Source organism: Erigeron canadensis, chromosome 6, assembly GCF_010389155.1.
Source record: "Erigeron canadensis isolate Cc75 chromosome 6, C_canadensis_v1, whole genome shotgun sequence".
Classification (NCBI taxonomy): domain Eukaryota; kingdom Viridiplantae; phylum Streptophyta; class Magnoliopsida; order Asterales; family Asteraceae; genus Erigeron; species Erigeron canadensis.
The window spans coordinates 1239248-1253890 of NC_057766.1; the positions used below are offsets into that span (position 1 = coordinate 1239248).

The 14643-nt window shown below is 35.9% G+C and overlaps 1 protein-coding gene across 2 annotated transcripts; it reads left to right on the forward strand.

Annotated features, from left to right (window-relative positions):
- Positions 1 to 931: 931 nt before the first annotated feature.
- Positions 932 to 5306, forward strand: LOC122605231. 2 transcript variants are annotated; one of them, XM_043778140.1, is made up of 8 exons: positions 947 to 1107; positions 1214 to 1419; positions 1528 to 1626; positions 1961 to 2300; positions 3137 to 3271; positions 3640 to 3722; positions 4379 to 4484; positions 4946 to 5306. In XM_043778140.1, exons 2-8 carry the CDS (start codon positions 1238 to 1240, stop codon positions 5051 to 5053), a joined length of 1053 nt encoding a protein of 350 aa, XP_043634075.1. In that variant the 5' UTR covers positions 947 to 1107; positions 1214 to 1237; the 3' UTR covers positions 5054 to 5306. The 2 variants fall into 2 exon arrangements, with proteins under 2 accessions (XP_043634076.1, XP_043634075.1); XM_043778141.1 differs by lacking the exon at positions 4379 to 4484 and having other exon boundaries at positions 932 to 1107; positions 4946 to 5063.
- Positions 5307 to 14643: the final 9337 nt, after the last annotated feature.

Below are 14643 nucleotides of genomic sequence, written 5' to 3' on the forward strand. Positions count from 1 at the left end.
CTTAATCATTGTATTGAAATTAAAGTCTAAAATTTATGGGAGAATTTCATATATATCCCATTTTAAAGACATAATTACATATATGTCCAAAGCATGCTTTAAAAGCATTGTAATTATGCATTAAAAACTTGAACCTAAGACATATATGTAATTATGTCTTTAAAATGGGATATATATGCGTTGTACGGGTCTGACTGAGAACGTAAACTATAACTAACTGAAAGTTACATTATTATTCATAATTTATGATAACATTAAAAAAAATAGTCGGTTTACATTATAATATTATCAAGTATGTTAAAACATGACTAATGAAACTTAAATATTTACAAATGATTAAAAAAAAGGTTCCATTAAATTTTAAGAGATATAGTTGAAATTAAGTTTTAAAATTAAATATAATAATATTAAACTAAATTAAATTAAAATAACATGTTATCATGTTTAGCCGAATCTTTTGTGAATATATATCCATCCATTAAGTTTTTAAGAGATATACATGGAAAAAATTAATATGGTAATGAAAAGCCTAATATGATCATATTTAGCCGACTTGTAAACTTTCTAAACACTTTTTTTTACTTTTTAATTTTTTTATTATTAATTAATGATGATTAGGATAAAAAATAATTTTTTAAAAAATGTTTAAATTTAAAAAATTAATGTAGACATGACACGTAATAAAAAAATCGACAGCTTGATAACGTGACAATCCCCTTCCCAAATTAGATCCTTCGGAGTTATGACACTTTGGTGGATCCGGAAGCAACCTCTCTACCATTGTGTAGAGTAAGGTCTGTCTACATCATATCTCCCCATAGCCCAGTTTATGTCGGGATTGAGTAGTTGTTGTTGTTGTTGTTGGAGTTGTGAGTTTTCTTCTCTATTTGAATCTCTCTTGTACCACTTGACCAAAACCAAAGGCATGAAAATCTTAAAAGCTCAATAAAATTTAGGGTTTAACAGTTTGATTGCCACGCCCAAAATATTTCCCGCGAAATAGTAACTTCTTGTTTTCTTACCTCTAATTCTTCCTCATTTGTTTTATAATAACAATAATAATAAGAGGAAGAAGAAGAATCTGGAAGCCCTGAAATTCATCTTTTTGTTAAGTTATTAATTTGAATTTTTTGGCTTGATTAATATACACACACACACACATATAATATAATGCTTTTCAAATATCAATTGACTTGTGTGTGTGTATCCACAGATTGATAGAATAAAATAGAAAAGAATGGCGGGTGATATTATTAGGCAGAGAGCAGCAGCAGCAGTCATGTACCATTACCCGTGCCCAGACGGCGCATTTGCCGCTTTAGCCGCCCACATTTACTTCTCTTCTCTTTCTTCTTCATCAATTGCTCCTCCATTGCCGCCGCCTCTCTTCTTTCCGAACACGGTTTATTCCCCTGTCAAGTTTGTTACTAACTAACCCTTTTGCACCTAAAAGTCAACTCTTTCTAATAATACATACATACATTCACTTTATTATATCTCTAACCTTATTATTATTTTGTGTCTCAGGGTTGAAGAGCTTCCCTTGGAACAGATTGGTGATGTGTATCTTCTTGATTTCGTTGGACCTCCCGGTTTCGTTCAGCAGCTCTCCTCCAAAGTTAACCGGTTTGTTCTTAATTAAATCTTTATTTATTACTAATATAATTAGAACAACCTTACTTTTGAGCCCATGTCAAGATAGTGAAAAGTGAAAACACAGTGCTAGTTGTGGCAAAATCAATAGGTTGGGTTAGGCTGACCCGGTAGTACTTTATTGTCATTTCGAACAAATTTAAGCATCTGATTACATGTTGGACGATTTTTGACCTGCTTAACCACTTTGACCCATATGACCCCTTTTCATCGGTAACTAATTGTTTTATGTCATAGCTGCTAGACCTGTCATCGATAATACACCACCCAAGTAGACTTCATTTTATTTTGGTTTTGATTTGTTCAGTGTGATAATATTAGATCATCATAAAACTGCACTCAAGATGATCGATGATGGTGAGTTTGCCTTCACGAATGTGACAAAGGTGATAGATATGGGAAGGAGCGGGGCAACCATTGCCTATGATTTTTTCAAGGAAAAAGTCTTATCACTTGAAAACGTGAACAATTCGAGTGGTCGTGAACTGGGTATTTATAATTTTGAATGCTCCCGGAAGCTGTTTGAATATATTGAGGATGCGGACCTATGGAGGTGGCGTCTTCCGAACAGCAAAGCTTTCAGCAGTGGTTTAAAAGATATGAATCTTGAATTTAACGTGACGTTAAATCCCTCGTTGTTTGAGCAGGTAGATATTTGGTTGTCTTATCATACAAACTTGCAACGAAAAAAGCTAGAATTTGTATGAATTCAAGCATGATCGTTTCCCTTGTAGTATATTTTGACCTTTTAGTATGGTGATGATATTGTTGCTGCTTTTTCCTTGTATGATAACTATATACATAACTTGTTAGATGTACTGAGGTGAGACAGAGAGAGGTGAGATATGCCTATACACATGTGGAATTACATGTGTTACCCAATATATCAGAAAATCTAATGTTCCTAATGATATATCCGTTCTATACTGTGCCTACAAATCCTCCTGATAATATCTACAAATCCTTCTAATGCCACATGTCATTAATCGATCAGAGTGTGAGGCAGTGAGCCATTTCCTAACTTAATGACTAATGACATGTGGTGTTAGGAGGATTTGTAGGCACATTGTTAGAAGGCTATATCGTTTCCTTTTCTGTTTTCGTATAGAGATGGCAAAAAGGATGGGTTGGGCGAGTTGGTTTTATTGGTCAACAATGGTACAGATTGACCCAAACAAATATTTGTGCAAAATATTTTACAAATAGCTAGTCAGTCAGATATGATTTACCATAAATTAAATAATAGTCTACTTTATTGAATAAAAATTAAGAGTTTTAAAATTATAAATACTCTTTGGTTATTTTTGACGTGCTCGACCCACATGGCCACATGACCCATTTCCCGTTGAGCTTTTTTTCGACCATCTGAGATAAAAGTATACCTGAATTGACCCATTTATTAACAAAGGGTGTCAATTGCTACCTATGTCTCACTGCTCCCCACTGTTGCAAAAATGTCTTATATGTTAACAATGCTCGACAGTTGCTATCTTTGGATGTGGAACACGTCATAAATCAAGGCTTGAGCAGTTTATCGCAGAAGCAAAATTTAATAAACGAGGTACTGGACCAGTCGTATGAGATTGTACTTGATGATGGAGCATCTGGACATTGTCTGGTAATTTTTCTCTTCCATATTTCATTTGTTGTTTTCTATGGACTTATCAGTTCGTTTTGTAATTATGTCATATATGTTGTTGGTGAGAAAAACAAACACCAAGCAACACTTTTTTAGTTCCATAAAATAACTAGTTTATTAAACATGATAAATAAACTCTAATTCTATATTAATGTTTTTTATAATGAGATTTAGGGGGCTGTAATCAATTTATTATGCCATGGTCAACTCTAAACCCATTGATTGTTAAATATAGTTTTATGCCCATCCGACCTTTTAGAAATACAATAATGACCAAGTTGACCCATTTTTTGTATGTTTGAGCTGAAATAGCCATGCCGGCTGATACTCTTCTATTGCTTGTATAGGCTGTTGATGCTGATGCTGTGTCTGATCTGAGGAGTGAGCTTGGCCACCAATTAGCGGAAAAAAGCCTGAGTCATAATCTGAGGTATCCAACCTTATATTGGTGGATGCATCTTCCATTCCTGAACTACTATGTGTTTTTTTAACTCTTTTATTCATGGTACAACTAACACCATCTTTACTAAAGATTGTGTGGTTTATCTATCACAATAATTTATGAATGTTGTTGTCAGTAAGCATAGCTGTATCTAGTTTAAAGGATTCATTGTAGTAGACTTGTTGTGTATATAGCTTAATGAAATTCTTGTGCCCTAATAAAGGTACTTGTTAAGTAAAATGCAATGAACTCCAGTAAGGAAATTGATCCAGGATTCAGACTAGAGTATACACTGCATAACAAACGAAAGACAAACATCACGGGATACAATAGAAAAGAAAATTCTATACATTTTACTCTTTTGGACATAATTTGCTACGGAGCAGATCATGTAGGTCTGCCACTGGTCAAAAGATTGTTTCTTTACTTGCTGGTGTTTGCAGTATGTTATATGTTGATAACCAATGTAAGTAACTTAGAAAGATTAATTACAATCTTCACAAGCACCAAAGTGGACAAATTTAAAATTTATGATGTCAAAAGTAGGCCTTCCAAAAACAGATTCTATGTGCTGTTATAAAACCCTGGTGTCCATCTTGTATCTGTATGTACATGAACTTTTCTGGTGATCTTATATTGTATAGGGGGATAGGTGCAGTGGTCTATAGAGTAGTCGAGCTGAAAGATGACCAAATTCTAAAAGTAAGCCTTAGAAGTATCGACTCTGAAGATACAACATCCATATCACAGGTACTGTTGTTCTCCCTTCTTCAACCCAAGATATGGCCAAATGGGTGGGTTTGGTAACTTTTCCCCCAATAAAAGAAACTATACGTGAGAGTTTCCCTTCATACGGTGCGAATCATTCTCAGATGCCCCTTCTTTTTAGTACAGATCAAACCTGGTTGGGTCTGGTTGTAAACAATATGTGTCTTTCCAGTTTCCTCTTTCCTTCTCGAGTTTTACCTGTTAAATATTATATTAGGAAATGATAATACATGCTTAAAAAAACTATTAAGTAATTTTTGCATTTGAACTACACTTTAGGCGCCTTTATAAGCGTTCCACTTGTTTTGCTTAGTAGATGTTTGAAAAGTTTTTAATAGCAGATCTGGATCTGATTTCCATGAATGGATCAAAAATGTTGCTGTCATCCCTTAAGTGGATCAGGTGACATCTGAATGGTTTTTGACCCATTTCAATCTTTACAGAAACATGGAGGTGGTGGCCATCTAAATGCAAGTTCATTCATGATAAGCCGTCGAGAGTTTGAGCAATGGAAGGTAGGTTGTACAAATGGCGCTGCGAATTTGGATTAACCGCAGTATCTTCATTCTTCATGTTCACGAGGCTTTGCTAGTTTGCTTTGCAAATGTGCTTGATGAAGGTTAGAAGTTAGAACGCACGTGGAATGGATGACTTTAGTGCTAGTATGTGTTACTTAAGTTTCAAATGGGCCATCCTACAATGGGTACATCGTTGTTTTTAGACATTGTACTCGTTTTGTTACCAGTTAATCTTTGTATGAATTAAATTAATGAACAGAGTAAAATGCCAAAATGATTTTTTCTTTTTCTTTATTTTTTTTTTTTGTTAAGGCTTCTAAGGCCGGGAAATGAAATACACTATTACGATGGAATGAAAAAAACATGTTTGTGTTATCTATTTGGAATGGAATGAGAATCCTCTAAAATTAAGCAGACCTTTTGCTTAAAATCAATGGCTTTTTATCTGGAAAGTACCTTAACTTGTCACTTTTTACTTTATTGAGGTCCAAACAAAATTCCGTCCTATTGTGGGAAAAAACCGGCTAAAACACCTATATTGGACTTTTACCAGCTAAGTGATATTTGTATCCGGTTATATAATATTTAATACCTATGTGGGCCCCTCTTAACCCCTCCTTTGAGTCCTTCCAACCCATAAACAAAAAGATACAAGAATTAACATCACATTAATGCATTATTGTATCAATCTCTATAGAAAATTTATAAAAAAAAAAAGTCGCAGCACATAGCCAAAAATGCTCTGTTCAACAGAAAAATGCATACATTAGACAAAAGGGATGCTATATACGAGCCATCTAAAAAAAGGAACACACTTGGGATATTGTGGATTGGATTCAAATACCATTCAAATTACACAAATTTTGTGTTTAAGTACCAAACATTTTCAAAGGAGTGGTTGAATCGCTTTCCTTTAGCAGTCAACAAACAACAGAGACGAACAATTGGACTAAAGGGAGTGGACCAAAAATTGGCCGACCCTCGCCCTCTCTCGCCCAAAGTCGCCCCCCACACCACCCCCCTTCGCCGACTTCGCTTTTGCCCGACGCACAAAGCTCGCCCTTTTGTGCTACGGAGTCGGCCAAAGTTGCCCCCCACACCACCCCCTTGCCCGACTTCTCCTAAATCCACGTATTTTTACCTTTTTTACATACAACACCCCCTACCCCACATGCCACATGGCACAAGTCGCCCACCCCTTAAAAACCCACCCATTTCCACCTTTTTTGAGGGGCAACTCTTTTTATCCCACATGCCACATGACACAAGTCACCCCCTCCTTCCCCCGACACCACTCCTCTTAGTCTTAAATTACTTAAACACATCAACATCATCATCAGTCAACGAAGCAGACAGTTCTCAAGGTAAAAAGCCCTACCTATATCTATATATATATATTATATATATAATGCGATGAACAAGTGTCGGGTCTTCTGCATAGCCGCCGAAGATTATCAAGGATATGTAAACCAACAATTATCAAGGATATCCATATGAAACTATGTTGGAAATTTTATGTAATAACATAGAATATCCAAGTTAATAGATATGTTAAAAGGAGTTGAAAGAATAATTAACTAATGTGAGTGTGTCCCACATTAAGTATGTGAGAAGAATAAACATTAAGTATATGTTTATAAGGAGGAGTGTTGGAGGAATTATAATTCCTTATAAGGGGCTACACCCCAAGTGAGCTAGGAGGGTGCGAAGCACCCGACGCGCCCGCGCCCGTGCCCGGGACCGGGACCGGGGGCGTGGGCGATGAGGCGTTTTAGTGGCGCACTTAGCACGCTCGCATCGCCGCGAGCCGCTATTGAGCCGTCTTTATTTTTGGCTAGTTCAGTGTGGCTCGGTTATGGCTTACATGGCTCGATTATGGCTAAGTGTGATGGCTCAAGTGTTAGTGGTTGTGGCTTAAGTGGGATCCTTTGTTCCTGGTTTAACACCTGGAACAACACTTGCATTAGTTCAGCAAGTGACATCTGTTTTAATGTGTTGTTAACCTTCTAATGTTAACAGGTGTTTCCCACTTAACAAAATCTGATTTATATATGTTTTGTAACTGATCAGAATGACAACAACAAGAAAACTAACACTTTCTCCATCCTGGATCATCTAAAATACTCTTTATCTTTCACTCCACTTCAAGAAGTTCTTGAAGGTAAATTCTGGGTTGTGGTTGACTCCGGCAGTACTAACTGCTTTGGCTGTTGTACCCTGGGAAACTGTCGGGTTCACTTGGGTGGCCCGAAATCAGTTTTAAGGGACCTTGGTTTAACCATATCCTCAGCCCGTTTTTGCCTTTCTTTCTGTTTCTGTTTTATTCTTTATTTTGCTTTCTTGTAATGTTTTGTACTACTTCCTTTACTTGTAATTTTGTTGTTGTAATTCGAATATATCTTCAATAAAACTGTTGTTTTCTTGATGGTGTACTAACAATCTTAAAACTGATTTTCTTTCTTCACTATTCTGTTAATTCGAATTACAGAAATATGTTTTTCCAAAACTTTATTATGTACTTTTCTGTAAAGTTATACATTTAAATTAGTCTTTACTTTCTGTAAGTTTTTTAGTAAAACTTTGATTGTTCTATTTCAGAAATGGCTACTGAAATGAACTCTTCTACTAATGGAACTACTTCTTCTACCACCACCAACACCGTTGGTGCAAATGTTTCTCAATCTGTAGGACTTACTGTCTCTACAAGCATGGGACCTTTAGTAGGTACCCAAGCTGCCCAAACTATGGCCAACCACTGTGAAAAACCAGAAAAGTTTTCTGGAAACAACTTCAAGATGTGGCAACAAAAGATGTTGTTCTATTTGACCACTTTGAATCTTGCGAGATTCCTAACTGAAACAGCACCTCAAATTCCTGAAGGTTCTACTGATGCTCAATCAGTAAGTGTTGTTGATGCTTGGAAGCATTCTGAATATCTATGCCGAAACTATGTGTTAAATGGTCTAGTTGATTCACTGTATAATGTATTTTGCAAAATAACAACTGCAAAAGATTTATGGGAATCTTTGCAAAAGAAATACAAAACCGAAGATGCCGGAACTAAAAAGTTCATAGTTGCAAGGTTTTTAGAGTTTAAAATGGTTGACTCTAAAACTGTTATGGCACAGGTTGAAGAATTGCAAATCATAATCAGTGAAATCTTATCAGAAGGAATGGTTCTTGGTGAAACATTTCAAGTTGCTTCCATGATTGAAAAGTTGCCCCCAAGTTGGTTGGATTTTAAAAATTACCTTAAGCATAAGCGAAAGCAAATGACCGTTGAAGAGCTTGTTGTTCGTCTTCGAATTGAGGAAGACAATAGAGGTGCTCAAAATGGTGGTCATATTGAAGGTCTTGCTAAGGCCAACTTTGTTGAACATGGACAAAGTTCCAAAGGAAAAGGTAATTTCAAGGGTAAAGGGAAAGGTCCTATTAAAAGAACAAAGGAAAAAGGATGGATTTGAGTCCAAAGAATGGTGGTGTGAAGAAGAAGGTTAGTTTGTTCAAAGGGAAGTGTTACAATTGTGGTGAATCTGGTCACCGAGCTATCAATGCAAGAATCCAAGGAAGGAAAGGGCAAATATGATCGTAGATGACATGCCTCTTGTTGCTATGATTTCTGACCTCACGGCTAAGTTGGAAGAGGTCAATCTTACCACCGATGGAATCAAAGGATGGTGGGTTGATACGGGTGCAACCCGTCATGTGTGTCCGGATAAGACTATGTTCCATAACTTGAAAGAAATATCCGGTGAAGAAAAGTTGTATATGGGAAATGCCGCCACCGCCGATATCAAGGGTGAAGGCGATGTGATCCTCAAGTGGACTTCGGGGAGAGAGCTCAAGTTAACCAATGTGTTGTATGTTCCCGAATTGCGCAAGAGTCTTGTGTCGGGTTGGTTGCTTAACAAGAATGGGTTTCGTTTAGTGTTTGAAAGTGATAAGTTTGTGTTAACTAAACGTGGTTTGTATGTTGGTCAAGGTTATGCCCTTAATGGGATGTTTAAGCTCAATGTTGTACCTATTAAGCAAGTGACTGAAAATGCTTCTACTTCCGCTTATTTGATTGAGTCTTCTAATATTTGGCATAATCGTCTTGGACATGTGAATTTTAATTCAATGCGTCGTTTAATTAAGTTAAATTGTATACCATCTTTTAACATTGATTCTAATTTTAAATGTCCAACTTGTGTTGAAGCTAAACAAACCACGAAATCTTTCAAATCTATTGAACGAAACACCGAGCCACTTGATTTAATCCATACCGATGTATGTGATTTTAGATCGATTCCCACTCGAGGTGGTAACAAATATTTCATTACATTTATTGATGATTGTACAAGATATTGCTATGTATACTTACTAAAGAGCAAGAATGAAGCAATAGATAAGTTTATCTTGTACAAAAATGAAGTTGAGAATCAACTCAACAAAAAGATTAAAAGATTAAGGAGCGATAGAGGAGGTGAATATGTTTCTCCATTTGCTGAAATTTGTGCTCAAAATGGTATTATCCATGAGCAAACAGCTCCTTATACCCCACAACAAAATGGCATTGCTGAAAGGAAAAATCGAACTCTTAAAGAGATGATGAATGCCATGTTAATAAGCTCGGGCTTAGGACAAGATATGTGGGGAGATGCAGTTTTATCGGCAAACTATCTTTTGAACAAGATACCTTTCAAGAAAAAGGATGTTACACCTTATGAGTTATGGTTTAATAGGAAACCATCCTATAAGTTCTTGAAAGTGTGGGGGTGTTTAGCAAAGGTGGTGGTTCCACCACCTAAAGTTCAAAAGATAGGACCAAAAACTGTTGATTGTGTATTCATAGGATATGCTAAGCATGGTAGCGATTGTGAATCCTCAAATCTTGCTGAACATAGTAGTGCATATCGGTTTCTAATACATGAGTCTAAGAACCCGGAAATACACAAAAACAGTATACTTGAGTCAAGAAATTCTTCGTTTTTTGAAAATGTGTTTCCTCGTTTGGATCGAGGAAAAGCTTCTACATCAACTCCGGTTGATAAGATTGTTCCAGATGATCATCAAGAACAATCAGAGGAAGAAGAAGTAGAACCGCGAAGAAGCAAAAGGCAAAATATTGAAAAATCTTTCGGGCCTAATTTTGTTTCTTATATGGTTATGAGTGAACCTCAAACATATCATGAAGCGGTTACTTCACAAGAAGCGCCTCAATGGAAAGAAGCCAGTAAGAGTGAAATTGATTCTATTTTGCAGAATCATACTTGGGAATTAGTTCGTCTTCCACCTGGTTGTAAACCACTTGAACATCGTTGGATATTCAAGAAAAAGATGAAATCTGATGGCGCTATTGATAAGTACAAGGCAAGACTTGTGGTCAAAGGATATAGACAAAAGAAAGATCTTGATTACTTTGACACATATGCGCCTGTAACTCGAGTAACTTCGATCAGATTGGTGCTTGCGATTGCAGCATTGAGAAATTTGGAAATACATCAAATGGATGTAAAAACCGCATTTCTCAATGGAGAGCTTGATGAAGAAATATATATGGAACAACCTGAGGGTTTTTCCGCTCCTGGCCAGGAGGACAAAGTTTGTAAACTTGTCAAGTCTTTGTACGGATTGAAACAAGCTCCAAAGCAATGGCACCAAAAGTTTGATCAAGTCATGCTCGACAATGGTTTCAGGATTAATGAGTGTGATAAATGTGTTTATGTCAAAGATATATCTACGGGATATGTTATACTTTGTCTATATGTCGATGACATACTCATTGTGGGTAGTGATGATAGTATGATCAAATCTACCAAAGACATGTTGAAGGCAAGATTTGACATGAAGGATATGGGTTTAGCAGATGTCATTCTTGGAATGAAAATTACTCGAACCCAAGATGGTCTAGTGTTAAGTCAATCTCACTATGTAGACAAGATCCTTGAGAAATTCAGTCCCGAGGACTCAAGAGTCGCTCGATCTCCAATAGATACCACGCAACATCTATCGAAAAATAGAGGTGAAGGTGTTGCTCAATTGGAGTACTCAAGGGTAATTGGCAGCTTAATGTATCTCATGACAAGTACTAGGCCTGACTTAGCCTATGCTGTTAGTAGGCTAAGTAGATATACTAGTAATCCTTGGAACATTGGAAGGCTATGACTAGGTTACTAAGATACTTGAGATATACAAAGAATTATGGGCTGCATTTTGGTCGAGATCCAGCTGTATTGGAAGGATATAGTGATGCTAATTGGATATCCGATATAAAAGATTCCAAATCCACAAGTGGATATGTATTTACTCTTGGAGGAGCAGCTATAACTTGGAAATCGTCCAAGCAAACGCTAATTGCTAGATCCACAATGGAATCTGAATTTATAGCATTGGATAAAGCTGGAGAAGAAGCAGAATGGCTACGACATTTCTTGGAATATGTTCCAAGATGGCCAAAGCCATTAACGGCTATTTGTATACATTGTGATTGCCAATCGGCTATTGTTAGAGCTCAAAATACAATGTATAATGGCAAGTCAAGACATATTCGTCGTAGGCATAATAGTATACGACAACTGCTCACAACAGGGGTTATCACTGTTGACTATGTTAGGTCAAAGGATAACATTGCGGATCCGCTAACTAAAGGTTTAAGTAGTGAGGCAGTTTATAAGTCATCAAGAGGAATGGGACTAAAGCCCATTGAGTAAATTTGTACGAAGGAAAACCTAACCTAGATGTAAATGGAGATCCCATGATCTAGGTTCAATAGGACAACCTAATTGTACGAATAGAGGAGGTCATTGTGGGGAGTACCCCAAACATCAAAGGGAGTTTACAGTCACTGTGGGGGGAGAACCCACCACAATAAAGTGAGTTGCAAATTTTCCTAGTCCATTCCTATATCAAATCAATGATATCATAGAGGTTAAGCTTATAGCTTTTAATGATTGTGAGCAATCACCTATGTTAGAGAGAAGTGTGGTCGCTTCGAATGGAATTGTAGGGGCGTAATTCCTAGAGCTCTCGCAGAACCAGGATAGTGTTCCATGACCATAACGGACACGAAAGTGAGGGGTTAACCAGACTAGGGAAAGTATTGTGTGATGTGCAATAACGTCTACGTAAAAAGGAGTTAGTTCAAAGACATCAAGTTCTACTAACTGCTAGGAGACTAAGTGCACTCACAAAGGAAAGTTCAAAGGGTAACACCTACTTATTCTGCAATACTTGACTGTCGGAATTTATCTTTAATAACCATATCTATTAATGTGGGGGATTGTTGGAAATTTTATGTAATAACATAGAATATCCAAGTTAATAGATATGTTAAAAGGAGTTGAAAAAATAATTAACTAATGTGAGTGTGTCCCACATTGGTAGAAGAATAAACATTAAGTATGTTTATAAGGAGGAGTGTTGGAGGAATTATAATTCCTTATAAGGGGCTACACCCCAAGTGAGCTAAGAGGGTGCGAAGCACCCGACGCGCCCGCGCCCGTGCCCGGGACCGGGGGCGTGGGCGATGAGGCGTAATGTGGCGTTTTAGTGGCGCACTTAGCACGCTCGCATCGCCGCGAGCCGCTATTGAGCCGTCTTTATTTTTGGCTAGTTCAGTGTGGCTCGGTTATGGCTTACATGGCTCGATTATGGCTAAGTGTGATGGCTCAAGTGTTAGTGGTTGTGGCTTAAGTGGGATCCTTTGTTCCTGGTTTAACACCTGGAACAACACTTGCATTAGTTCAGTAAGTGACATCTGTTTTAATGTGTTGTTAACCTTCTAATGTTAACAGGTGTTTCCCACTTAACAAAATCTGATTTATATATGTTTTGTAACTGATCAGAATGACAACAACAAGAAAACTAACACTTTCTCCATCCTGGATCATCTAAAATACTCTTTCTCTTTCACTCCACTTCAAGAAGTTCTTGAAGGTAAATTCTGGGTTGTGGTTGACTCCGGCAGTACTAACTGCTTTGGCTGTTGTACCCTGGGAAACTGTCGGGTTCACTTGGGTGGCCCGAAATCAGTTTTAAGGGACCTTGGTTTAACCATATCCTCAGCCCGTTTTTGCCTTTCTTTCTGATTCTGTTTTATTCTTTATTTTGCTTTCTTGTAATGTTTTGTACTACTTCCTTTACTTGTAATTTCGTTGTTGTAATTCGAATATATCATCAATAAAACTGTTGTTTTCTTGAATGGTGTACTAACAAACTAAACCCAAATAGTTCTGATTAGTCATCATCTTTACGATGTTACCATCACCGCCTCCCTACCATAGCCGCCGAAGTGAAGTTTACATATTAGGTGTGTCATCGGGAAGATGATGCTTAAACAGAATATATTTGTTACGAAGTTACTTTTATGAATTTGTTATGTGTGTGATGAAATTGGGTAAAATTACGATGATGATGATGTATGGAAAAGTGTTGTGAATCTGTAGTGTGTGTGTATATACATATATATATATATATATATATATTTTATTCATTTTCGATTACAATGTTAATTGGTGATGATTGAAAGTATAAACGTATAATGATGTTGGAGAAAAAGACGATAGATAAAGAAGATCTGGGTTGTTGTTTTTATAATATAAATTGTAACATAAATTAAAGATTGACTGGCTACCTGATGGAAAACCCAACAAAGGTGTTTTAGCCGTTTTTTTCCCATAATAGGACGGAATTTTGTTTGGAACTTAATAAAGTAAAAAGCGACAAGTTGAGGTACTTTCCAAATAAAAAGCCCTAAAATCAAAGGTTAAGATTTAAAAATCATCATTAAATCTTGACTTTTGATTTTAATTGAATGGTCATGATTATCAAGTAAAGTTGATGTTAACATTTCTAAATATATACATAAAAGATAAATTTTAATTTATAATTAAAGAAATATGGAAATTCAACTTTTAATAAAAAAGTCATTAGATTAAATGATTCTTTATTTAAATTTGTTGACATGAATAACTAATTTTTTTTTAATAATATAATTCTGAAAATTAATATTTTTATATTTGACATCATTTGTCATCTTTAGAATCAAATTTTGATTTTCTTTTACCATAAATGTTTCTTTTATAATGTAATACATTTTTATTAAATTATGTTTTTCTATAGGATAAGTTTTTATTATATAACGTAATAAATTTTGGTTATAAGTATTTAGTTTTATATCATTAATATCTTATTATTTTTAAATCAATGTTTTGAAAACCGTACCGTATGTCAAACCGGCTTTGGCCATTAATGTAACTTTATGTTTTTTAGTGGTTTAATAATCACCTGGTTAAGTATTTGTCAACTTATATTATTATAAAATTTTAATATATCATTAATTATATATGTTTCCCGCTTATTATACTAGGTAATAGACACTTAGGAATGTAGTTAGAGGATGTCAATCCGTAGTCCATTACTTAGGAATGTAATTTCATCTATAACTACCATTTTTATTTTAAGGGGAGTGTTAATTTTTTCATTTTATCATGGAATTACTAAACAAGTAACAAATTGGTCCCTGAATAGATATAACTGGTCTATTGATACGCATACTCACAACAAATTTTCCATCAGACATCCCTTAATAATAAGGATATGGCTATCGTCCATATTATTGTGGAAACATTATTATATAATGT

Coding starts and splice junctions, on each gene's coding strand:
- LOC122605231 (XM_043778140.1), top strand. CDS start 1,238: ATGGCGGGTGATATTATTAGGCAGAGAGCAGCAGCAGCAGTCATGTAC. Junction 3,723..4,378: donor AGCCTGAGTCATAATCTGAG/GTATCCAACCTT, acceptor TATATTGTATAG/GGGGATAGGTGCAGTGGTCT. Junction 4,485..4,945: donor ATACAACATCCATATCACAG/GTACTGTTGTTC, acceptor CAATCTTTACAG/AAACATGGAGGTGGTGGCCA.